General features: G+C 37.1%; 2 protein-coding genes across 2 annotated transcripts; both read right to left on the bottom strand.

Annotated features, from left to right (window-relative positions):
• Window positions 1–4,046: 4,046 nt before the first annotated feature.
• On the bottom strand, window positions 4,047–6,961 carry ndufa4a (NDUFA4 mitochondrial complex associated a). Its single transcript, XM_056239888.1, has 4 exons — window positions 6,801–6,961; window positions 5,346–5,434; window positions 4,802–4,862; window positions 4,047–4,321 (listed from the first exon to the last, which is right to left on the bottom strand). The coding sequence occupies exons 1-4, from the start codon at window positions 6,840–6,842 to the stop codon at window positions 4,265–4,267; spliced, it is 249 nt and encodes an 82-aa protein (XP_056095863.1). The 5' UTR covers window positions 6,843–6,961; the 3' UTR covers window positions 4,047–4,264.
• A 2,041-nt stretch (window positions 6,962–9,002) lies between these two features.
• Window positions 9,003–24,875, bottom strand: slc35b1 (solute carrier family 35 member B1). Its single transcript, XM_056239802.1, has 9 exons — window positions 24,228–24,875; window positions 18,462–18,565; window positions 18,169–18,299; window positions 18,058–18,088; window positions 17,654–17,814; window positions 17,443–17,569; window positions 13,048–13,154; window positions 12,763–12,916; window positions 9,003–9,709 (listed from the first exon to the last, which is right to left on the bottom strand). Exons 1-9 carry the CDS (start codon window positions 24,347–24,349, stop codon window positions 9,657–9,659), a joined length of 990 nt encoding a protein of 329 aa, XP_056095777.1. The 5' UTR covers window positions 24,350–24,875; the 3' UTR covers window positions 9,003–9,656.
• Between the last annotated feature and the right edge of the window lie 1,643 nt (window positions 24,876–26,518).

Here is a 26,518-nt window from a genome sequence, read left to right as displayed (position 1 = left end):
ACAGTAAAAAATAAAATAAAATATATATTAGCCAATATATATATATATATATATATATATATATATATATATATATATATATATATATATATATATATAACAGTTTTATTTTTTTAGCTAACTAAATGGATTGTCTCCCATTTAAGTTAAAGTATGGAAGTATACTATATGAACACACCTTGGTTCCTCTAAATGCCTTCCATTTCTTCCATTTTGAGATATTGCAAATTGCAGACAGCACTTCTGTTGATAGAGCCCAGTGTGTGTGGCACCATGAAAGTCATTTAAGAGAAGGTTTGACAGAGAGCTAATATTTCTCTCTCATTGTGTGTGACTGTTTCTGTTGCACACCACGCTGATCCCTCGTCTGACCTGCAGTAGATCTTCTTCAGCACTCGGACACTTTCTCCCCTCACACATTCATTATATTCTACCTGCAGTTCGATCTGACACAAAGGCCCACATCCACGGGGAGGTCAGAGGTCAGGAAGATGGATGACTGATTTGTGAGACTGACCCCTGGGGTGACGGACAGCCTGATCCACCAAACATAAGTCTGTTTTATAGTCATCGATCCTGAATACAGCACTGCTGTCACTCAAACATGACCAATCATGTCTCTGCAGGAAATAGGCACAGGAATAGCATGGAGAGAAGCTTCAATGATTTAAAATATTTTGCAGACTGACTTTTTATCAAAATACAGTTTAAATCACTGTTAATCCTGTTACATTCAGGAGGGGTCACAATCAAATAAAGTAAAAATTGACAAAGTTAGGCTACTCCTAATGAATGTCTGAGTTTGCCGAAACGTCTAATGTTGCATCAACTAATCATCTAAAAAAATTCACAATACTGCACAAAACGTGCCAAACCTTTTGCACGATTGGGTCCGGTGGAAGTTAGAAAAACGTCTGGACTGACTTGGTGAATGTCATTTAACCAAGTAGGCCTATCATCAAGATCAACATCTTTGTTGCTGGAACAACATTCCAATCAGATCTGAGGTACAAGTTTACATAAGTTATGGGTAGGGCTAGGTTTAGAGATAGGGTTGTTAAGACTAAATTTTCAGACAAGTAGGCCTATGTTGATCCAGGAACATGTCTTACTTGAAGTGCCAGCCTCATCAGCCCTGTGAAGGCCTCATCGACACGACAGCCATCGGATTCGGCACTGATCCTCAACAACAAAATTTTCTTCTAGAAACAAACTTTGTTGTATTATTTTCATGTTATCACTGTGAAACTGCTTTGATACAATCTGTATTGTAAAAAGCGCTATATAAATAAAGGTGACTTGACTTGACTTACTTGGCAAAATCACAGTGACGAAATGGCTAGTTACAGCTCTTTTAACTTTTCTGATTTTCAGCTCGTCTTTGAAATCACTAGGTGGGAACACTCCCCCATCTCAACAGCCATCGTAACAATTCTTTCATTATCAGCGAAAATGTGAAATAACCTTTGCAAAGGCGGGTGAAGTTTTAAAGCCGCTGGCACGCGAAGGTCTCCTTGACATTTTGCCGCTCATCTTCTCCAACGCTTTCTCCTGTCTGAGGAAAGAGATGCGCGCGCGCCCCAGTGACATTTACCAAAGTCATCAAGCACGGAAAAAAATCATATTAGCGAGAAAGAAACTGCTAAAAGCAGCTTGTTCCGTTCCGTTCAGGGTACCGGGTTTATAAGAACAAACTGTATGCAACTGAACAGCAAAACTTGCATTTGAAACTAAAGATAGGCTACACCGGATGAGGTAACGTTAGGCTTTGGGGTGATGGATAGAATAACCTACTCTCGCTCTCTAAATAGGCTATAGCATATATATGAAATTAAAATGTATCCCAAAAGGACATAACTCTCCACTGGTTTCCTTATAAAACGAAAGAAATCTATACTAAGACAATGTAAATCTATACTAAGACACGTTTCCTGAAGCAAATAACGAATAGGCCTATCTCAAAACTATAAACAAATACAGTAAACATATACCGGTATGTTATTAACAATGTTGAAAGAAAGAATTTAAAATGTATAGTATTGTTAAACATGTTTACCCAATATTCAGCAAATTAATGCAAGAGGGGAAATCAGATCATTTAGGGCTAGCCTACACATACATTTTAAATTTGGCTACATTTGTTCTGAATTTGCATCTTTCGTTATTTGTTAGGTCAGTCCATAAACATTAGATAGGAGTAGGTTGAAGGTAGTGGCCCTGTATCTGTAGCCCTAAATGATCTGATTTCCCCTCTTACATGTAGGCCTACTACTCCACCTCCTCTGACTGGAACAACCTTTTCAATCCAAAGCCATTCCATAAATTCTAGTTAGCAGTTGTCGTCTTCCTTTCATCGCCTAGAGGGCACTACTGTGCAGCTGCGATGTTTTACCATCAGCCAGGAAAACAGAGAAGTGTTGATTACTCACCATCGTTCAAGCGTAGTGAGGAGAGGAGCCAGTCTTGATTTTCACTTACTCTCTCAATTAGCTGTTGCAGAATCACACAGGACCTCCGAGTTTAATAGCATTCTGTTCTGGAAATTTGATTGTGGAATCACACTTTTATCTATATGTGTTAAGAGTCTCAGAAACAGTGATACAAACACCAACATAATCATGACACAAAGCAGCCAGCAACCAAGTTTATTCATGCAGGAAAGCACTGCAGTAAGTGAGACTACTTCTTTTTAAAGACATCATGAAATCAAAATAGACTATTCTTATTTTTGTATGGAATATTGCATTGCAATGTTTATTAGGCCATAAATGATTTATGATATACCCTCATAATCTTTAATCGAAATCATTTTCATTTCATGCCAACTAAAAAAAAAAAAAAAACTTTCCAGTCTTTGCTTTAAGGGGGCTTAAACAACGGTCACCAATATGCACCATATAGCATACAACTGAAATTATTAGGTGAAGCACAATGTAATGACACTGTTCAAACAGGCAGCAAAAATAATCCTAAAAACAATATCTGGCTCATATCAGTTTCATCATCTTAACGCTGATGTATGCATCCATATCCTTGTTAGGAGGATATGACAATATTTGGCTGACATACAAGATTTGAAAATCTGGAATCTGAGGGTGCAAAAAAAAAAAATCGAAATATTGTGAAAATCACCTTTAAAGTTGTCCAAATGAAGTCCTCTATTTCTGCATCCACTCACAAAAATATTTTTTTTTATACATTTACGGTAGGAAATTTACTAAATATTTTCATGGAACATGATCTTTACTTAATATCCTAATCATTCTTGGAGTAAAAGGAAAATCGATAATTTCGACCCATAAAATGTATTGTTGGCTATTGCCACAAATATACCCCTGCGACTTATGACTGGTTTTGTAGTTCAGGGTCACATATTCAAACTTGAGTAAAACGCTTTAAAAAAAAAAAATTCTTCCTTTTCCCCCTCAATAGCTATTAAATATATTGAAGAGCACAGTATTTAAACCTTCTGGAATCACAAAATCAACCATGGTTAAAGTTGGCATGAAATGAAAATTCACCTAATTTCTCACATTTATCTGTCACTAACTTTAAGTGCGACAGCCTATCTCAAAATCCAATCACCATTTGATGTATAGAACCAAGTCCCCGCCTTACATTTGTTCTTTTTCAGTAATCCGTTACACTCAGATGTACATCACAAGGAGGAAGAAAAGCTGTTGCTACTCTAATCACTGATATAGTGGATATTGACCACACACTGACTGAACAAACAGACCAGATTTTATCTCTTGCAAAATAGAAATATGGACAGCGAATCAAAGATCAGATGTGAAACTTAAATCAGTTTTGTGTGCAGTGTGAAGTTGAACATAACCATCTGATGCGGTCACATTAGTGAAATTTCATGTGCAAAAAAAAAAAAACATTTCCCATTATCAACAGCGTAGAAATGTATAGAGCACAGCTCAGACAGAAGTCGGCTTCAAACCAAGCAGCTTTCTGTTGGTCAGCACGGAAAAGCTTGTTCTAAATTTCATACAAGCACCAACATAAGCATGACTCAACTGGTTTTTCAATGTATGTAAGAGAAAACCCTTTATTAATCGTTTCTGACTACAAAGAATGGGAGGAAAATACAAGAAACATCATTGACGTTAAAAAGGGATCCAGATAAGCAAAAACAACATTTGTGCAATTTAATCCCTTTGCATAAATTAATATAAGGGCCGTTGAGGAAAAGTGTACTACTTCTTGTTCTTAAATTTTTGTTTTTAAGCCTTTGGTCCAGCACTGGACATGTTTAGTAGTCAGGACGGTCCTTCTTCAGCTTGCTGTAGTCCATGTTCACTGCGTAGAACTTGAAATGGGAAAACAGAAAAGTGAGAATACAAAATAAGCAGGTTAACATTATGCACTCAGCAAAATCCATTAACTCAGCTGCCTGTGTATGTATTGAACTTGAACTCTACTCCACATCAAATACACATTAAGACACAAGCTTGATTAGATTTGTACTAACTAACAGCACACATAAAATGAGCTTATGAAGCGCTTAATGAATTAAACTCATTAAGATCTTAGATTAGGTCCTGATACGGTCCTCCAGTCACATCTTTTAATAGGATCCCCTTAGGCGCTCCAACAACAATGGTCTATTTAAGTGTTTCACTACCACCACATATGCTGGTCAGTTAGATTTCAAACTCAAAATTACTGTCGCTTACTGGATGCTAAACATCTCGAAAAGTGCTTTATCACATTAAATAAAATCTTCTGAATTCAAACAAGGAGTTTAAACAATTACCACTCATATATGATCATGGCGCATATATCATACCTTGTACTGATCAGTGGGCGCCATTTTATTCCAGGGCTCTGGGTTGTTCTTTTTGTCCCAGCTGTGGATATGAAGCAAACAAATAAAACAAGGCATGCATGATAAAACTAAACAAAAGAGTTGAACATCTGATCAGCACTGTTGTTCTCTCACAATTGAATGGGTCAAGGTATGAAAAATCACAAGTTAATGTTGCATTGCGCAGCATCAGCCTATGGCTGTCTACACTGGACACGACAAAGCAACTGTTGCAAATCCATTTGTTCTTTGTGTCAGAAGTAGCGTGAGTGCTTGAAGTACATCAGAAATAGATTGGGGCATCGGTTTATTGTCGAGAATCTGTCGTGACTCGTGACGCATTGAGTGTAGACAGAATCACTGATTATAATGGGTTCTATTTGCTTTTATTGTGTTGCGCCACTCACATCTGGTGTAGACATGGTGTTAGATCTTAACAGCAATTGTTCTTCAATTAACCAAAAGGAATGAGGCCTTTCAGTTATGTTTTAGTATCCATTGTGAGAGACAGGTGATTAATGCTTACCAGACATCTGGGTTACGCAAGGCCAGGCGAGCCAGATATGTCAGAGACATGGCGCATCCACCGCCAATGAAAATTAACAGTGGGATCAACTATGATGAGAGATGAACAAAAAAACAAAACAAAAAATATATAAAAGCAACTGTGACTAGAAGTCAAATGACTTGAAGGTGATGCATTAAACTTTCAAATTATGGATGATGACCATCTAGTGTATGGTGGTTCGCAACTGGGTTTGGCTTCAGGATGCCAATTTTACATTGTATAGTCTATCAGTTAGCAACCCTGCAATTCTCTTATTGTACAAAAATAAAACGTACAAAGCCATAGTATAGACCTCTCCAGGTGAGAACCACAGATCTAGATAAGGCTATAGTATTGACTGGCATTACCGTTACATAAAATTGTTCACAAATGTTGCTTCACGGCAACACAAAAGCCTTAAACACAAATAATACATTAGAGTTTCCCTGCTTCAAAACTTTATAAGCAAATGTCTTCAGAAACAGTAAGTGGTTAGGAGATCCGCAGCCAAGATTTTAAAATATCAGTCATTAAAATAAAATAGGTTCGACAAACAAAAAACAGACAAACATAATACAGACAATACGAAGTAAATGGCTCTAATAGTTTAAAAGTGAAAGTGTTTTAGGCCACACTTGTCAGTCTGTCCTCAGTTTAACACGCTCGTCCTTGAGCTCCAGATAGCCAGTGCGGTCATGTGACACGCAGGCCTCCTGTGACACATACAACTAAACTCGCTTCAATGGCATTTCATTTCAAGCTAGTTTAAGGTTCATCTAATTATTCACATAAAGACTCGCAATAAACATGCCACTGGTCTATTAAAATGGGAAAGTGTGTTGTTTACTTGTGACGATCGTGACTGTTTGACGCGTTTGTGTAGTTGTTGCAACTCAACATTTTGTGAGCTTTCCAATATATTTATTTGATGTATATTTTATACCCGATCGAAAACTTATTCTTAACTTAAAGTTCTTAATTGAAAAAAAGGTCAATATCTGCAATTGTACGAAAGTATAATATTAATTCAATAAAAAAAATACTCATTGACCTTTTGGATTTCCATAGTCGTTTTTATTTATTTATTTTATTGAGATTGCACCAAAAAACGAAAGATTTAACGTTATATCCGATAAAATATTTTAGAACTGACATTTCCATTAACTTGTATTGTTTTAATAGTTACTTTTACCATTACTTTTCCAGACCTGGGAACCACACTTTTAAAATTCCTGATATTTCTAGGATTTGCCGTGTAATATAAAAAAGGGATTAATTTGTGTTTATTCAGCGTTGTAAATATCTAAACTGGTGGCACGTCTAACTTAGCATTCCGCAGCAGGGACGCTAACAGGCTAGCGACAACGTTTGCACAATTCGGTCTTGCCATCGTCTATTACAGAATAACTCGTCCTGAAATCATAATTCACTTACGGCAGGGTGGCTTCTGAGTTGCCGGCTGACCGTGCTCAGCATTATGATTGATGAGATGATTTAAATTCTCCCAAAAATGTACACAAATATACGAATTGAACGAGGCCCGTTCGAGAGCTCTGGCAGGACCGCTTCAGCACTGAGAGAATAAGACACGGTCCACACGGGGGTCTTATTGAGTTTGCCTGATTTGTTATTTTATAGTTAGACAAACGTTGCCATCTCATTTCAGTTAATAAATACGTATTGCAGTGTAATAATTGAAATGTTAACCAAATAATGATTATAAAAATGATAAATAAATGATAATAGGATTATATGCTGGGGTATTTTGTAAAGGCGATGCTGTGGATACCCATTCGAAGGCGCGGTACTGGGTTCTTACTGGTCGCTGAATCTGATCTGATCTAGGGTCAGTTTGCGAGTTCGCACGAACACTTTTGATTTTAGATATCTGATCCCACATCAGAAAGAACATTTAAGAACTTTAGACTAAAAGGTCGTTCTAGGTCGTAATCGTGTTTATATGAATGAGAAATATAATTTTAAATAGGCAAATATAAATCACGCATACATTTTTCTCTTTGTCATACAATATTATCTGTAACGTTAGTTTATAGTTTTATTATCTATAGTTTTTAAACTGGTTCTCTGAGCACCAAATGATTTCATTCGAGTTGCTCATTTAAGACAATAAATGAGTTGTGTTGTGTCATATTTCTCCTCAAAGATTAAAGATAATGATAATAAAAAATCATTTTATTGATGGGGTTAAATAAAATGTAAAATTTTAAATAAAGCTTATAGCCTATTTTGCGTTGTGGCATTATTATTTTCATGACAAAGCACATTTTGTCCCTATTTTGCCTATTAATACTACTATTTTGCCTGCAATAATATAATATAATATACAGACAACAGACTATACCGACTGCAAATTATATGCACTTACTAAATTGATTTATAGATTTGTAAACATATATCCTCTATAAATATATGGGGGGGAAATGTATGCTAAGTTTTTCATTTTAATGTAAAGTTTATTTATTGCATAAACCGATAGGTTTGTGTATTGCAATAACATATATCACAATATAATAATCTTACATTTCACAAAGCTATTTTAATTGCAATTCTAAATAAGTCAACGATAGATGCTGACCTTCTAAAATACTCTGTTAGTTTACATGATGTATGGTTTATGATAGCACACATCCATGGACTGGTAGACACCTTTCCTGAAAAGGCAGCACTGTCACAGATTTCTGTAACCTTACTCTGAACTAGCGCAACTTTCAGAACCATATCATCCTGCTTTCGCTTCTTTATATTCACGGCGTGCGTTAACAAAACCACCTTTAAAATTCCCATTTACATAGCCTAAAAGTGCTCATCTTAAAAACGAGCATGAGATTAAAATAACAGAGAAAGAGAAAAAGGAGAAAAGCACTTCGTCGTCGTTTTAGCCAGGACAGCCTCAGGGCAGCTTGTTCAAACGGCGAGTGTGGAAATGTAGTTTTGCTGCGCTGCCAGTTCTCCTCTGCGGGCTCTTTTAATCAGATTGCCTTCTTGACATCCGGCCGTGTTTGTTTCCCTCCAATTTCATTTTCTGCTTTGAATTGCACATTAACCTTTCCTCAGAGTTCCTGCTAAGCAAACGGCGACTGTTCTCCATTGCGATCACGATTTTGAGAGGTGGATGGCTGACTCTCGTCAGGTTTAACTGCATCTTCAGCTCCAGTCCATTCAAATCAATGCGTTCTCGACGCCACTGTGTTTTGTAACAACTATCAACCGCAACAAGACGTGCACTTTAAAAGGTGCGATTGAAAACACAAACCCATTCATGTCCAGGGTGTGTGTTTAATGTCATTTGGTTGTTTTTCTCTCCCCAGAGCGAGAACATGATGCTGGCAGACACGAGCAGCGTTTTTGGCAGACGTTCCCCGATGACAGCTGGTCAACAGCATCTTCTTTGCAACCTGATAGAGTTTCCCTTTTATTTAAACACCCGTTATGATGACAAAGATATTCATCGGTACTAGAGATGCAGAGTAGAATGAATCTATAAAATTCCATTTTTATTCTGACACAAGGATGCATTATAATGCAGGTGATTCTTTTGTAAAAAATGTCAACTTTCTAAACATTTGCTTTGCTGACTTCAAAACAAGACATGAGACACATGAATATAAATATGAAAAAGCCACGTTTTGACAAATAATTCATCTATACAGGTGTTTGTGAATTACATACACAAAGTAAACACCCCCCACACACACACTTCCTGGGGAATGCAATGACAATAATCAGACGTTTAACAATTCACCACCTAAATTAAGGCAGAACCCACCTTTCTGAATCCACATTTCTCAAATGACTTGGAGATGTATATAAATGTGTCAAAAGTACGAATTGGGGTAGCTAAAAAATTCTGTGGTTGCCCCGCTGGAGGGAGTCTTCTAGGAAGTACAATCAGCGTGTGCATTTTTTTAGACTACAGTTTTAAATAGGATCTTTCCCTGTATCCAACCTTTCTCTTTTTGATTTCGCCTTATGAGCATGACAGATTATGATTAGGCACAGACACGTATTTGCACTGTCCCTCTGTTACCATGGATTTCATTTTGAGAGATGATGGGTTAAATATATCCCATTATTAAATGTTCAGAACATCAACAATATTTTGAGTGCTAAAAACATCATCTCTGAAGTACACCAATAATGGAATTAGTGTTGTAAAGTGTTTAAAGAATATGTGTCTATGTTTGTCTCAAGGGTTCAAATGCAGGCATCCATGTACGCATGTGCGCACACACACACACACACACACACACACACACACGTTTCAAGTCTTCAGTGTGTCGTCTTCTTAGGAGACTTTCCAAATTTGGCATCCAGTCCAAGGCCTGAAAGACAGAGCAGAGTCATGGTTGAGCTTATTATACATCTCATTATGGCCATCCAGCTCTGGACTGATTATTAGTACTGTTTAACACAGAACTCAACTTTAACAAGCTTAGATGTACCCGACCAGTAAAAAGTCTAGGCAACCGTAGTTGATCAAAAACGTTATGCTTAAATTAGTCAAATTAATTTTATAAACAAATATAAAAATGTACCCATATTTGAACTTCATTTTATTCATCTTTTTTTTTTTAGAAACTAAAATAAATATATATATTTTTTAATTGCATACACTACCGTTCAAACGTTTGGGGTAAGATTAAAAATAAATTAATAATTTTATTTAGCAAGGACACATTAAACTGATCAAAAGTGACAGACTAAGACTGTCACGTTGTTACAAAAGATTTCTATTCATCAAAAAATCCTGAAAAAAATGTATCTGTTTCCACAAAAAAATATTAAGCAGCACAACTGTTTCCAACATTGATAATAAGAAATGTTTCTTGAGCATCAAATCATCATATTAGACTGATTTCTGAAGGACCATGTGACACTGAAGACTGGAGTAATGATGCAGGAGTAAAAATGCAGCTTTACCATCACATGAATAAATTGCATTTTAAAATATAAATATTTAACAATATTACTGTTTACACTTTATTTTTGATCAAATAAATGCAGTTAGAGCCGCACAATTCTGGATAAATTGAAAATCGCCATTTTTTTTGTTTTCAAATAGAGATTGAGATTCTATGGAGCCCCTAAAGGGACCTATGCAAAAATAAAAAAATAAAGACTATTGCGTGCGCACGCGAAACCTATCGCGTGCGCACGCGATACTTTCACGTGCGCACGCGATAGTTTCTCGTGCGCAAGCGATACGTTTCTCGTGCGCACGCATAACAATTTCCTCACTGTCATTACTATGAGGAAAACAAGAGCATGGATGTCAAAGTTTTAACTTCTCCACTAGATTAAAAAAGACTAAAGTGTTATTAAACTGTTGGTTACAACATGACCAATAAATCCTTATTTTTTAAGGAATTGGTTTAACAGGGATATTAATCATCTTATGAATAGGTTTAATAATTATGGAAATATTTTAACATACGAACAATGTATGCAAATCCATAGTTTTCCTGTGCATTTTAAACAATTTAATTAAAGCTATTTCCCCTACTCTGATTCATCTTATCAAAAGTCATATTCAATTTAACTCCACATTAATGATAAATCCAAAATAAATGGCATTGAATTGATTGATAAAAAAATGCTATAATAAACATATTTGTACAATATTTCAAATACAAAATAAAATAGCACCTAGAGGAATTATTTTTTTGGAACTCTATTATTGATAATATTAATTGGAAGACTGCTTGGTTAATCCCCTTTAAATATTGCATTAATAATAAAACCAAAGAAATACATTTTAAAATTGTGCATACTATACATGTTAGAATTTTGATGATTATGGCTTGCAGCTATGAAAACCTTTTCACAATATTCTAAATTTGAATTTTGGGGTTTTCATAAACTGTAAGCCATAATCATAAAAATAAAGGCTTGAAATATCTCACTTTGCATGTAATGAGTCTGTTATATATTAGTTTCAACTTTTAAGTTGGGGCCTCACCGTCAACATTTATCAGGTTTTATAACCTACAGGTCCCCTCATTGCACTCCAACATACTGTCGGTCTAACTATGCATAGGCTGGAGTGTGTACATGCTGAGCATTATCTCCTCCCTTATAGGGTCCGTCTCTGACTGACTTAGAGGGTTTGTCATGCATATCAGTACATAAAAATGTTCTTGTGTGTTTTCTCTGGACGCCCATTGGGCCGTTCCACATTGTCCCTTACAAAGCCCGCCTTCGGCCGGCTCGTTGGATAATTACTTTGCTTAAAGTCCCACTCCGATCATATTTTGAGCTATTTTTAAACATTCCCAGTGGTCTTTAAATTATGATTATGCCCTTTTTAGCCAAAATCACAAAACCTGTGCCGTTTTCTGGGACTTCGCTTCAGCAGAGCGGCAGTAGCTCATTAGCAATTCGCCTCTGCGTTGTGGGCGGAGCCGTTGGCACCGAGACGACCCTCCCCCTGCCCGTTGCTGAGAGCTCTGTCTCTCCCGCTAGAGACATTTACACCCCCAATACCGGTGGGGCAACAGTATTATATACACGTTAATTATTATTATCCGAAGTTAATCAAAGTTATCACCGATCACCGATCATTATTTCACTCCAAGACGTCGCGTGTGGAGACGCCCAGTGGAGTTACTACGTCACAACTCCAGTCTATTTTAGCCGGCATTTTAGCGTCTGCTACTGATTCACAGCCATTTGAATGTAGAAATACTCAGAAATACAACTTTGAGCTTATTTTTCTCAAGATATGTCCTCTATCATCAGAAAAATGCCACAAGAACATGTTAACACCTAGAAAAACATTATTTTCATCGGAGTGGGTCTTTAAAGGCTCAGGCATCTGCTTAATAGAGCGAAGTCAGCACGCACGGCGTTTTACATGGTGTTCCCATAGCGTAAGCTACTTACGCAATAGGAGGAACCTCTCGAAAGGGAACGACTCGGTTACTAACGTAACCTCGGTTCCCTGAGAGGAGGGAACGAGTATTGCGTAAGCTGCCGTGCTTGTGCTTGGTCAGTTCGCTTCAGTCGATTGAACCTAAAGAACTCAGACGACGGGGCGCCCAATATATAGCCCTTGGCCACGCCCAACTTGGCGGGCTCTGACGCGCGCGGGCGCGAAGCACGCTCATTGGAAGCGGGTTCAGAGTCGCCCCGTCATAGGTTCGTGCAGTTGCCGCAGCACAGCCAATGACCGAGCTGCCTCGCTCATTGCTGTATGCTGTGCAGCTGCAATGCGTTTTACATAAAGACTTCAATATTTCTCGAGAAAAGGAGTTTTCCCGTAGCTTAAGCTACTTACGCAATACTCGTTCCCTCCTCTCAGGGAACCGAGGTTACGTTAGTAACCGAGTCGTTTTATGTAAATAATCAATATAAGACAAATAAGAGTTTCACTCACCAAGAAAGACGAGGATGGTGCCAAACCACTGCAAAGTGCTGATGACGTTCCCAAAGAGCAGCACTGATCCCAGGATGGTGAAGAACTTCCGTGTCGTAGTGATGATGGAACATGTGAGCGGTCCAAAATACACCACAGTCATGAAGATGAATGTCTAGGTGAAGAAAGAGGAGAATAAATGTTTAAACCCTGGATTATCTAACTATTACTTAAACTATTACTATTTTTGTGTGTGAATGAATGAATGAAGAAATGATGGTGCTGTTCTTTTGTATGTAAACCCACCTGTCCAAGAGCGCTAGTGATACCGAACAGGAGGATATTATAGATGATGGCAGGATGGCGGTCAGTAAATGTCAAAAACTCCCACACCTCCCCGCTCCACAGCACAGCTATGCAGAAAGAAAGAGGGAGCAAGAGATGTTGTTACTTTAGTAGATTGTATGCCTATATAAATGGTAAATGGACTGCATTTATATAGCGCTTTCACAGACCCAATGGCCACCAAAGCGCTTTACATATTTGCCTCACATTCACCCATTCATACACTCATTCATACACCGGTGTCAGCCATGCAAGGCGCCATCCTGCTCATGGACACCTCGACACTTGGTCAGGTGGAACCGGGGATAGAACCACCAACCTTTTGGTTTGTAGACAACCTACATGAACCACTGAGCCACTGCCGCCCCATGTATGTAAAAAATATATATATATATATATAGCCATAATGAGGTTGGCAAATAACTTTACTCTCCAAAGCCCATTTTTACTTGCATTTGGGCTTGAGTCTTAATTCTGGACTCTGTATCATTTTCCATTTGCCTAGTTAAAAGAGAAACTTGACAAAAACTATTCATTATTTCTGATAACTTCAGAGAGCACCACAGGACAGCTCTGGTTTCATAATGAGTGGTTTGGAAGGAAGGAAGTTTGCTGCATGTGTGATGAGATTAAAGATTAAAAGTGAGGAACAGATGCCTTTCAGAGCTGAGGCAGACCGACTGAACAGCTGCTGGAGATCAGCAGGGTTGCTCCTGTCAACCCTGAAATAATAACACCACCAAGACTAATAGAGCCAGAGCTCCCCCTGCTGGAGGAAGATGTACTGACAATGAGCTCTGGTCTGATGGAAATACTAGTATACGATTGATAAACCACGAATCGGCCAACCCAACACTTCATCACAACTTCTCCATTCAGCTAGGCTCATCATCCAAAACTCCATCAAGGTCAGCCAGGAATCTTGGGGTTGTAACTGATGATCAATTGAACTTCATAGACCACATTGCTAGAACTGCCCGGTCATGTAGATTTGCCTTGTACAACATCAGGAGGATCAGGCCCTTCCTAACAGAGCATGCTACACAACTCCTTGTTCAAGCGCTTGTTCTATCCAGACTGGACTATTGTAATGCTCTCCTGGCTGGTCTTCCAGCTTGCTCTGTCAAACCTCTGCAACTGATCCAGAATGCTGCAGCCAGAGTGGTCTTTAATGAGCCGAAGAGAGCACACGTCACTCCTCTCCTCACAAAACTGCACTGGTTGCCAGTTGCCGGTTGCCACTCGCATTAAATTCAAGTCACTGACGTTGGCCTACAGAACACCCACTGGCTCTGCTCCCTTTTACCTAAACTCATTACTTCAGACTTAAGTGCCATAGAGAAACTTGCGCTCTGCAAGCGATTGTCGTCTTGTGGTACCATCTCAGAGAGGCACAAAATCTCTTTCTCGGACCTTTACCATGCTGTTCCCTGCTGGTGGAATGATCTGCCCAACTCAACCAAAGCTAAGGAGTCAGTAGCCACTTTCAAGAAACAGCTGAAGACGCTTCTTTTTCAGTTAGTTAGTTAGTTAGTCTCTTATGCTCACCAAAGCTGCATTTATTTAATCAGAAATGCAGTAAAATAATTATTTTCTCACTGTTTGTAATATAAGAACTTTGAGATTCTGGTTTTCCCTTTCCAATTTTTTTATTATTATTTATTATTATTATTGTATACATTGTTTATATATTTTATTATTATTATTCCTTCTCTGTTCAGTGGGTGGGTTGTGGGAAAGGGAGAAAAAAAAGAGCATTGTTAACTCTTTCTGTATATGATACGTCACTCTGTAAAATCAAGAGTAATATTTGTCTTTTATTGCCCAGATATATCACTCAGTCAATATATATATCACCCACACCGAGGGGTCAGTATTATTAACCCTCTGGGGTCTAAGGTGTTTTTGGGGTCCTTGAGATGTTTTGGCATGCCTTGACATTTGTGACAGAATAATGTTTATGCATGGTTATTGAAAAAACTAAAAATTAAAGTTTCTGAAATAAGGCCACAAAACACATACTAAATATGTGTCCACAAGACTTTTGACTAATGGATGTTGTCGCCTAGAGTTTTTGCTTAAAAATGATCTGAAAATCATTCACATATAACAATACATTGATTTACACTTTGTAAGACACGTTTTGTTTGGAAACGCAATATGCGGGGGGCGTGAATGATCGTGAATGACCATGAATAATGCTCTGATTCACACCTGAGAAGACAATGACCCGCATAATGAGCCACATAATGAGCCAAACACTATAAAACAACTTAGTTGATAATTCAATATACTTTATTTTTTGACAAAACATCCCATACTATATGAACATATGAGCAGAAATTGGCGAACAAAAGCTTATTTGATGTGGCAGTAGTCTTTTTTTTACAGTAAAAACGTAATAATCTATCCAAAACTAATCAACGAAATCTTGTCTAAACATTCATATTTCGTCTGTAACATATCGTCTTTATGATATATTAGCATATAAATGTTAATTTGCAGTTTAATACATTGCTTATACGGCACAGATGCAAGCTGTTCTGTAGTAAACAACAGCACGCATCTGTGCAGTTCATTCATTCACACACAGACACGCGATTCATATTTAAAGTCTTTTTGCGGTTTACAGACACTATTGCATGTCGCGATTAGAACAAAGCACTTAAGAATAAAGAACTTACTATTCCACCTCAGCTGGTTCCGTTGCTCCTCGAAATGAAACTAAACCGACACTTCTGAGGTAATTTTTCCAGGATTATTATTACGATAGTATTATTCCTCACAGAGTCGTAAATTACACGAGTCTGAGTAAACTTGATGCGTTTTATCCAGCTGATGTGGGCGTTGACACGTTTGCATCTTGCCTCAGATCATTTGTGTTTGAATAGTGCGCGCTCTCCGTGGGCGTGGTCACATTAGCACTTAAAGTCCCTGTAAAGTCAAAATTAAGTATGTGTTCTGAGTGTGTCACACCACAGAAAAATGTGTTATTAGCCATCCAGCCAAATTTGAATGATAAAAAAAGCCGGCAAGTACATAAAATAAGCTATCAAAATTTTGAAAAAATTAGCATTATTCTCTGCTCTCAAACGCTGGGGGCGTGTCCGCTGCAACCACGCCCACTAGCGGGAAAGCTGTCGACGGCGATATTAGGTGATACTGCTTTCGGGACGGGAGGATGAACGCTGGCGGGGGATAGTCATTTCGGCCCCGTTCACCAGTAACAGCGGATTATCAGTGAATCCCAATTGTCTCTGAGGAAAGTTTATAAAACGATCCTGTGTAAAATGATCACTACAGAGGCGGGTGTTGGCGGTGATCCTCAGCTCTTCATCAAGGTTGGCTCTACACAAAATTAATCCACCTCTTCTTGATGTGATTGTTTTTAGGAAATTTAAATAAAGACACCGATCTGTTTTGTACATGATCGCATCCAGGTAGTAGCCTATATGCATTTCCGTGTCGAAGGCATAGCTAGCTAGCAAACTGTAGGCTGTAACTAATAGTAGTGACTGTAACTCGCGTTTGAGCGGCGAATGCGAATGGGGTCGGGAGAGATCAACCTCAGGGGCCTCGGTGTGTCATCAAGTAGGGGCGTGTCCACGAGCTCATGGGCTCCAGTGCGTCATCGAGCCCTGTTTTAGCCCCGCCCAAAAAATCCGTAAAATAGCAATGGTGAAAAACTGTTTAACGGTCTAACTCCGCATTTCAGTACTTCACAGTTCACAGTCTTTGTAATATGTTTTAGCAATACATTTGTAACATTTATAATGTGTTTAGAATTTTTTTGTAGAATTGCCTTTACAGGGACTTTAATGAGCTGAAATGAGAACGACTGACATCTCTCTCTTTTCATACAGATTACATAAACTGAGAATATTTGTTTTTTATATAAATTATTTCATTTAAAAGAAGAGAATTCAAGCTATATAAAGACATTTCTCATGCCCGTGTGACAAATATTCGCTGAGTCAGTTCATTTTCGTACGCGTTTCAGAATGGACTTCACATTGAGAGAGATGGCAGAACACGCATCATGCTTATTTTTCTTTATTTAGCGAAAAGCGCACAACACTTTGTTTTTATTGTGTATACACAAAAAAAAGACACTTAACAGGATCGAATGATGTATAACACGTATATGCAAGATTATGTGCAGAGTATTTTGAGTCTCTTTTGCACTGATAAGAAAAAAAGCGAGCATGCCGACCCCAGGGGGTTAACATGTTCCTTCCTATAAATCCATGTAACAAATATTTATTCTATAGTCTTTTATCTTTAATAACTAGTACATTCACTAACAAAGTACCAATGTTCCTATAATTTATCAGGACCCTCTTTTTAACAACTCACCTACTCCCAGGATCAGTGTGGACCACATGTTAACATTCAGCATCATGTGATTGGCTCCCGTCTGGAAGCGCGCCCTCATGTGGTCCTGAGATACACCTGTCAGCCCATCCAGAGTCAGAGAGAGCAGCTACGACCAAAGAAACACACATCAGATCATCTTCCCACAGAGGACTAGAAATGCTATACAGAACAGATTAAAACAGAGCCCAACCAGCAGCATCTCTCCAAAGCCAAATGTGTGATCATCTGATGCGCTGGAGCCTTTGTTGGGTTTGTAGAGGAAGAGGGCGACCCCGGCGACGATTAGAAACACACACAGATACTTCGCCATGGGATATTTCTTCCTCAGGATTGTGACACCCAGAATCATCACTGTGGAACCAGAGGGACACAAGCACAATGAGTAGATGTGACCATTGCCATCAATCTGCAGAGGTTTATTGTGTGGCTAAGAAAAATGTGCATGAAACAAAGAGAATCGTTTGCCATATGGCCAACAAACATAAGGAATATATACGCTTTCTTTGAACATGTGAGGCAAGCATAAATTGTGCACTCTAAACAAAAATACATCCAGATGAGATGAAAAAGTATTTGGACACTGAAGTCTCTTACCTGGAATTGGTTTACAGGATTTTCCCAACACCTAGAAGGAAGAAAGACTCATGAGCAGGTTGTTGTGAGGGAGGGATAGAAAGAGTGATACAAGAGTAAAGAGCTGCTGACCTGTGTGGGGTAGTTGACATACTGCAGGGCAGAGTTACTGGACACCATGGCGCCCAGGTAAGACAGAGAACACACGCCATAGAGCCAGCCTCTCGTGTGGTCCTGCTTTGAGCCCTCAAAAACCTGAATTACTACAAACATAACATAGAGAGAATGCAGAATTACTTGCAAGTGGAATTCAAACACATGCAAGCAAAAAAGTGGTGCCATAACGTGACAACCTATTTATTACGTAAAGCACTGTCACACATGATCTCCGAAACACTATCAGAACATGCAAAGGTTTGACTCACAGAGTCTGGCGAAAGCAGCGTTGATGATGCACTGGATGAAGACTAGGGTGGTGGCGTAACGAAACTTCTCCTTCTTCCCTGCGTGAGTGTAGTCCCCTCGCGTGCTGGACGAAAAAGAAGACAGAGGTATTGTGGGATTGAAGGGAACAGCTGTTTGGAACAAGGATACTTAATTAATGATCACTTGTGGTATAAATAACCAACAGTGGCTGGGGAAGACACTGTTGTTTACCACAGCGACTAATTTTAGCGCTTGATAAAAAATAAAAAAGTCTTCATGACATTGAGAGGTCAACTGATCTGAGAGGTTTTGAAATGTACTGTGTAGATGTAAAATAGTTAAAAAAGCATGGCAAAATAATTTTGGGAAAAGAAAACCACCACTTATTTACATAATTATTTATTTACATATTTTACATTATTGACAAACTAGATCACCCCAGGAATCAAAAGGTTCACAAACAAGGTTCAAGTCTAGTCCCAGACCAAAATGCATGTTTGAGCTGATCTTGCACTGACAGATCTTAATATGTCAGTGTCATTGTTGTGTCTCAAGATTCACACCAGTAATGTTTTTGTTTCATAGGCATGTTTATAAAGCTACTTATCCTCTTCTTTCCCTTGGGTCATTTTGACTCGAAACTTTTGTGTTCTCACCCAAAAAATTGAGTGTTCATCAGAGGGGTCCAAGACCCTAGGACTTTGGTTGCACTTGAACAACAAATACACACAAAAAGAATTGAATGGATTCGAGGAGTTTTGTGGTAACATTTTCATTTTTTTTAAAGCCCCTTTAGGAATTAATGGAAAGCGAGGAATGCTTCAGTACACATAGAAAAACCTAGAAATTCTAACTTAAAATGCTAAAATTTTACCAAAAAAATTATTTTATGTTTATTTTATGTATATTATCTACATGTGTATCGGATCGGTGCATCCCTAATCCTGTGTATTAATGTTAATCAAACAAAGGACAAATAAATTACTCACTCCTCTTGACTAAATAGGCTACCGTTTGTAACTTTACAAAAAGATCCATCTATAATTAATTTATACAGTAATGAATATGCATGTTGAATGTGTTTTTTCACATTTGATTACTTTATTTACATTTCTGTACCTGTTAGATCTACCGGAAAAACTCTAAAAACACTGTTTATTTCATTTGTAGCCTTTCTTTGTTCCATTGTATTTCTTTGTGCTATTTGTAAATAGATTATTTGTTCTTATTTTATTACTGACTGCTTACTTGTCTTTAATAATGTTTTAAATTCACATTAATTAGGCTGGTAGTTTTTGTTGTAGTACACACACACACATACATATATACATATATATATATATATATATATATTAGGGCTGTCAAACGATTAATCACGATTAATCGCATCCAAAATAAAAGTTTGTGTTTACATAATATTTGTGTGTACTGTGTATAATTATTTTGTATATAAATGCACACATGTATATATTTAAGAAAAATGTTATTTATATATAAAATGTTTATATTTATATAAAATATACATTATATATAGGCTACATTCAGTCTATATACAGTATACATGCAAATATTTCTTAAATACACATGCATGTGTGGGTATTTATGTATTAAAAATAATTATACACAGTACACACACATATATTATGTAAACACAAACTTTTATTTTGGATGCGATTAATCGCGATTAATCGTTTGACAGCCCTATATATATATATATATATATATATATATATATATATACACACACATATACATTATATATATATATATATATATATATATATATATATATATATATATATATATATATATATATATATATATATATATATATATATATATATGTTATTATATATTCCTATCAAAATTGGAATAAAGAATTGATATTTCACTGGTGTCTAAACATTTGAACCACTGACCCAATCCTCAGCCCTGCTGGAGCAGCTCTAAATATGTGCTGTGCTAAATGAAAGATAAAATATGATAGAGCAATAGAATGAACAGTGAAAGTAACAGAAGCTCATAGAATGCATTTTAGCAGGCTTAATTAAGCATGAAAATAACTGAAGGAAATATATATTTGGTGAACAAATTAAGCCAACTAATATGATTTAAATTATTTTGGTTTCTCTACCAATAGGCCTACATTTAAAAATACAGGTATCGGTATCGGCGAGTGCCAAAAAATAAAGTATCGGTATCAGACTCGTTATGGAAAAAGTGGTATCGGTGCATCCCTACTTAAATTATGATTTATTTATTATTATTGATCAAATCTAGTAATTTAAAGGTAAATAAAATAAAAAATAAATAAGAATATCCAAAAAATTGCATTAAAAAATAGAAAAAATATCATTAAAATGAAATAAAATAAGCTTTCTGGACTAAAAAAAAATTAAGCATAATTTTAGGGCTTCGGGTCATTTTTATATGTGTTACACGTAAATATGTGTTAAAGTGCGAGGGAAGGATGAAGGTTAAATGTTAATTGAACTAAGGCCTTATTCTGGCTGTGAAACCAGGCCGTAGGGTTGGGTTGTGGGTTGAGTAGAGACACACAGGGCAAAACCGTCTGACCTGATGACCATGCAAGTGATTTTTTTTAAATACAAAACAAAAAGTATCCCTAGTACTACCTGACAGATATCACAGAATTGTATATCTGTTATTACAGGTTCATAAGGACAGTTGTCATTAGAAACACTCAATTATTTTGCTGGCAATGGAACATCAATACTAAATAGACCAAGGATTTAAAATAAACCACTATTAAAAATGTACAATTGATTCAACTAAGATCTAATATCTCCAATCATATATCATTTAGACTCTTAAATGAAAGAGGACTTTAGAATTTAGTTTTGTTATATATATCAGTGATTCCAAGGATTTTTTCCAGCCGTGGTGGCAGGCCCATTTCGCCTTGGGGAGGGGGCGTGGCCCTTGAGTGATATTCCCATTGGGAATATCACTCATTCCCATTGGGAATATATATGATTTTAGGTGTGGCGGCCCGCCACGGCAGAATGAATGTAGAGGAAACACTGTATATATTAGATCTTAATTAATGATCTATATCTTGCAGTTTGACATCTTACGATTGTCAATGTAGAGAAAGGAGGTGGCCGGCACCGTTTTAGCCAATCAGAAACCCTATCGATCTGTCAATCAATTTGCACATTTGAGTTTGCTGACATTGTTTTGGCTGCGATATCCGTGGTTTAAACTAGGGATGGGCGATATGGCCTAAAATCCATATTGCGATATACATTGCAGCCTCTTGCGATAACCATATATATCACGATATATAAATTATAATAGAACCATTTCAGAACAGGTTAGACAGACCATAAGGAAAGCCAAACTGCTAAATGTATTTGTTTTAAAAACATTTATTATGCAAAACTGTAATTATAGAACATAATGTTGCAGATGAATGAAATTCAAGTACACTAGCTGCAGAGACTTTAACAAAGAAAAAGCTTAAAGTATTGGGTTTATTTCCTGTAGTGCACGCCTGTTTCACACACACTCCGTGTGCAGTGCAGTGCGGTGGTGTGCGGCACAGGAGCAGCACGCGCTATTGTGCTTTCACATATGGTGCGTTTGCAGTGGGCAACTGATCTACGGCTGTACGACAAACAACATTAATCCTCTATTTTTTATTTCAAATCACTATTTATATTATTAGTGTCTTTTATAAAATAATATAAAAGAGTTTCAGCATTGTGATTCTATTTGTACACAGACAGTAGGCTAGTAATACGCACTCTTTCACAAGACTTAGGCTATTCACGTTTAAATTTATAACACTTAAAAACGTATTATTACTTCTATATAGATTTATATATTAAGTTGCTCAAGCAAGTGGCAAAACATTTATACATTTATGTTAACATCGCAAACATTTTAAATTAAAACATACATAATTGACATAAACAGCTCTCTCATACCTTTTCTTTTGCATTTAAATCTTTTTTACAAGAAATATTGCAATCACAAAGAACTTGTTTCACGAAGAGACAAGTGCATCCATTATGTCGGGTTGTTGAGGTAATGTTACTGTGTAGTTTCCTTGCTTTAATTACCCCGAGCTTAAAGTTAAAAAGAAAATGATTGAAAAATAGTATAATTTTTTTTTTTACTATATTAGTAAAAAGATTACTATATTTTCATATCAATCCGTGTTCATTTTGACCATGAACCATGCGCTGTCACTTTAATTCAGCACGTGCAGCACAGCAGAAATAGACTGTGTGGAAACGATCACTGCACTGCTGTATACACACCGCTCCTGGAACGCATTGCCGCACCGCATCCGCGTGCAGGCCTGTTAACATGGGTACGGAAAAAATGTATAGCCTACATATGCACTGCAAACGGAATATGTGTGAAACAGGCGTTAGCCAGAACTGTTGCCCATACAGAGTATAGTTTGCTGCTGCTCGTCGGACGGCTTAAATCCGAACCAATGGATGTTGCACCGGTTTTTTTTACCAGCTCCTCCGTTTCGCTTTCAGCCATGTTTACTCAAGATGTCGAATACGATGATGCGTTGCAGCCGTTTGCAGCTCGTGGCTCTAAATTTTGCGGGTAGATTGCGTCGACATGCATTATCGCGATAGTGCAATATAATTAAAATCCATATCGTAGACCAATTTTGTATCGTTTATATTGCATATCGTTTATATCGCCCATTACTAGTTTAAACTAGTATATATTCCAATTGTCGACGCTGGTACGCATTTCAGTTTTACTAACCATTATGTACTAGTACTTATCCTTAGTTATTTGTAACTTTTCAAATAGTTACAAAAGCATCTAGTCTAGTTTTTCTAGTACTAACTGAAGAGACACCATTGCAATACTTATTACACACTACTGTGTCATTTTAGATCTTTGTGGAAACTATTTTTTAGCCTATATGGCGATTACACTTTATTTTAAGGTGTCAATGTTAACAGTGTAATTATATATGCAAGTACTGAGTAATATATTAATTAACATGTAGTTCCTATAGGGTTAGGGTAGGATTAGGGTTTGGTTGAGGGTTAGTTGCATGTAATTATGCATAATTTACTGTTATTATTATGGTAAGTAAGTACATGTAAAGTAACTGTTACCCATTTGCCTAGTGAGTGTAACTATATTAGTACTTAAACTGGAATTAATTTGAGTATGAATAAGCACTAGCAGCTAATGAATGATTACTAGCAACAACAGGAAAAACACTCTAGTCAAAAGTTCCCGATAGAATTCAACCAGTGTCTTAGATTACATACTAGTAATTACATATATTATATTATACTAATAGGTCTAGATACTAGTGAGTTTAAAGCAGACCAACTCTGGGGCCTCAGCAAACTCCCAGGTGGGACAAAATAAGCCCTGAAAGTAAATGAGTTACTTATTAATTATTACTTATTACAGAAGGTCATCAGCTTAGATTAGAAGAGCCTTCAAATATTGTATTGGAAAAAGGTGAGCATTGGAGTCAAAAAGGTTGAGAGCCACTGGTTTAAAAAAAAAACCATGTTAAAAGAGCTTGACCATAGTATGCTATTCTGTCATGTACTGTAAGAATGCAGGGAGTGTCAACAAGCAAGGTGAAATAGCTAAAGGGTAATTTCCACTCTCTACTTGCTCTTCATGCAACCACATGGACAGAGACTGCAGCGCAATAATAGCAACTAATGATGATTAAACGGTGTTATACACCCTATGTGATAGTAGGCTCTTCAAATGCAATGCTGTTTCATACTCACATTGTCTCCTGCAGTATTCCATAGTAAAAGTAGCACACGAACACCCCGCAGAAGCAGACGATGAACCGGAGCCGTTCATTCTGCCAGAGAGACGGTTTGCTCGTCACCTTCACGGCGGCCATACTATCGTCCAGCAGTCTAGGTATGGACACGGACACCGCTCCGCTCCCCGTACCCCGTGCTCCTGCGTCCCGATCCACTCTACCGGCGATCGGTAGCCCGACTCTAGATCCCCCTCTTCTCTGTACTGATGATGAGGCTCTCCTTCATCCGATATAACATCTAACGTTACAGTCTTAAAGCCTCTTAATATAACAACGATAGTACGCTACCAGTCGTGTTGCTCAGTTTATTTAGGTTTCAGTTTATTTACAGATTAGTAATGTAATTGTAGCGCGCGCTAGCTGTGTCCAAACAACCGCATCCTGAAAATGACGAGTGAGTGAATGCGGTTAAAAATGCGGCTTTTGTCTCTAGATATTGCCCCAAAAGCTTAACTAATGTTGTACTCGAGGTGTTGAGTTAATGATCTGTTTTTGACATGTAGTGATAATTACTGCTGGGGCAGTCTCTAATAAATGTTTTCATTTGACGCGTCAAATGACTCTAGAGGAGAAGGACCCGAAGAAATTCGTGCAATCTGCTGATATGCCTGTAATTATAAAGAATTAAAATACCGTTTTAAACCAAGTGCATGTCGTTATTTGCTCAACCCCGGTGACTTCCCTCACATCATGAGGCTTTCCGCTCAATCTTTGTTTTTGTTCATGATTGTACAAAAAGTTGCCTGCTACTTTAATTTAGGCATTGTATACAAATCCCTATAAAATAATCTGTGGGGGCTTTCTTGAAAATAAGCAGTTAGGATTTTACGTAGTGGTATGTGTATTACTTCAATTGGTCCAAATAAGCAAAAGCTGACGACAAGCAGCGAATCACAGTGCTGGAATCTTTAAGAGGGCGGGGCATAGAGTTCGTCTACAAGCATTACGTGTACGTCTCATTAATGCAACTATTATATTAACTACAATTTTATTCTAGGTTAAACTGGTATTACATTTTAATGCAAAGTTGCAAACATATAAATGTATATTAAAATGTAATAATTGTAAAAAAAAAAAAAAAAAAAACTATGCTCAAGAATGCATAAAGATTTTATACAAACCAGGAAACACACTCATTTCTTTGAGTTTGTTTCTCATTTATGGCAGCCAAAACTGAGTAACATAAATGTACAATATATGCGACAAAAAGATTTGTTGTACTGTACTCAACAAAATAACAATAACAGTAACAATCTGAGAACAATATTATCAAAACAGCACCCTTAAAGAACAAGGTAACGAGCAAAACCTTAAAAAACTGAATGGATGATGCCAAGACTGAGACACAATCCATGTAAAAAAAATAATAATACAAAAAATGGGATAATAACAGTGCAGTGTCAGCAAACAACAATTTGCTGGAAGTTTCGTTCCTTATGATGTGCACATATTGAACCTGAATGCAGCAAATTTGCTTGTGTCCTGTGAAAAGTGTTTGTATAACCAGCTTGGTGCTCAATGAACTGAACAATATGACCACTGTTGTAAGAATAGTAGTCAAGTCTGAAGTGAAATTCAGTAAAACATACAGCGCACTAATCAAGTGTGTAGCAAAATAAACCCTTAATGGGGTCCTGTCTGTATTCTTGTCTGAATTTAATTGTGACTATTCAAGAAGAGCTCTGAATAAACAACAGAATAATGGCCTCTGCCTTCTTTCCCTTATTAAATTAGAACTGTAAACACAGTTACACAGGTTCTGTGAATCTCAGAATCCACAAAGAAAATATCCCCATCATATTTCAATCCAAACAAAATAGAAAAATAATGAAGTATATTTTAGGACCTATTTTGTGTGTGTATTTATTTATTTATTTTTAAATCTTACTTTAACAAAAAAAATATGACAATGCAAAAAAAAAAAAAGAATAAAAATAATTTCTTTTGATTGGAGGCAGTAACATATGACCGGGACATTTTCTTGATAAGCTTTGTAAGATTCACCCTTGTACTCTCTCCGAACATTTGTTGACATTCATTGAACGCCTACAGTTCAGAGCTCATCTTAATGATGTCTAAAGGCATACATTCCTAACTACTAAATAGAGCATATTTAAAACAAACCCAGCCTTCAAAAACACCTGAAACATCAGTTGTCAAGATGAAATGCCACTACAATGAACAGCTGATGAGAGACTCTCTTAGTGTCTCTTTCGTGTTATCTGTAAATGCTGAATTAAGAAACTC

The sequence above is a fragment of the Rhinichthys klamathensis genome, unplaced genomic scaffold (assembly GCF_029890125.1).
Source record: "Rhinichthys klamathensis goyatoka isolate OS25496 unplaced genomic scaffold, OSU_Roscu_1.1 h1tg000571l_1, whole genome shotgun sequence".
Taxonomy (NCBI): Eukaryota; Metazoa; Chordata; class Actinopteri; order Cypriniformes; family Leuciscidae; genus Rhinichthys; species Rhinichthys klamathensis.
Note: the sequence above shows the minus strand (reverse complement) of the source record. Positions and strands in the feature narration are given on the sequence as shown.

What these genes read in the sequence shown, in the direction of transcription:
- ndufa4a (XM_056239888.1), bottom strand. Translation starts at nt 6,842, where the DNA reads ATGCTGAGCACGGTCAGCCGGCAACTCAGAAGCCACCCTGCC. An exon ending in TTGCGTAACCCAGATGTCTG is followed by an intron (nt 4,863 to 5,345) that starts GTAAGCATTAAT and finishes TCATATCCACAG; the next exon opens with CTGGGACAAAAAGAACAACC. An exon ending in CGCCCACTGATCAGTACAAG is followed by an intron (nt 4,322 to 4,801) that starts GTATGATATATG and finishes TCCCATTTCAAG; the next exon opens with TTCTACGCAGTGAACATGGA.
- slc35b1 (XM_056239802.1), bottom strand. Translation starts at nt 24,349, where the DNA reads ATGGCCGCCGTGAAGGTGACGAGCAAACCGTCTCTCTGGCAGAATGAA. An exon ending in GCTTTGGAGAGATGCTGCTG is followed by an intron (nt 17,570 to 17,653) that starts GTTGGGCTCTGT and finishes CTTTGGTCGTAG; the next exon opens with CTGCTCTCTCTGACTCTGGA. An exon ending in TCACTAGCGCTCTTGGACAG is followed by an intron (nt 12,917 to 13,047) that starts GTGGGTTTACAT and finishes TTCTTCACCTAG; the next exon opens with ACATTCATCTTCATGACTGT.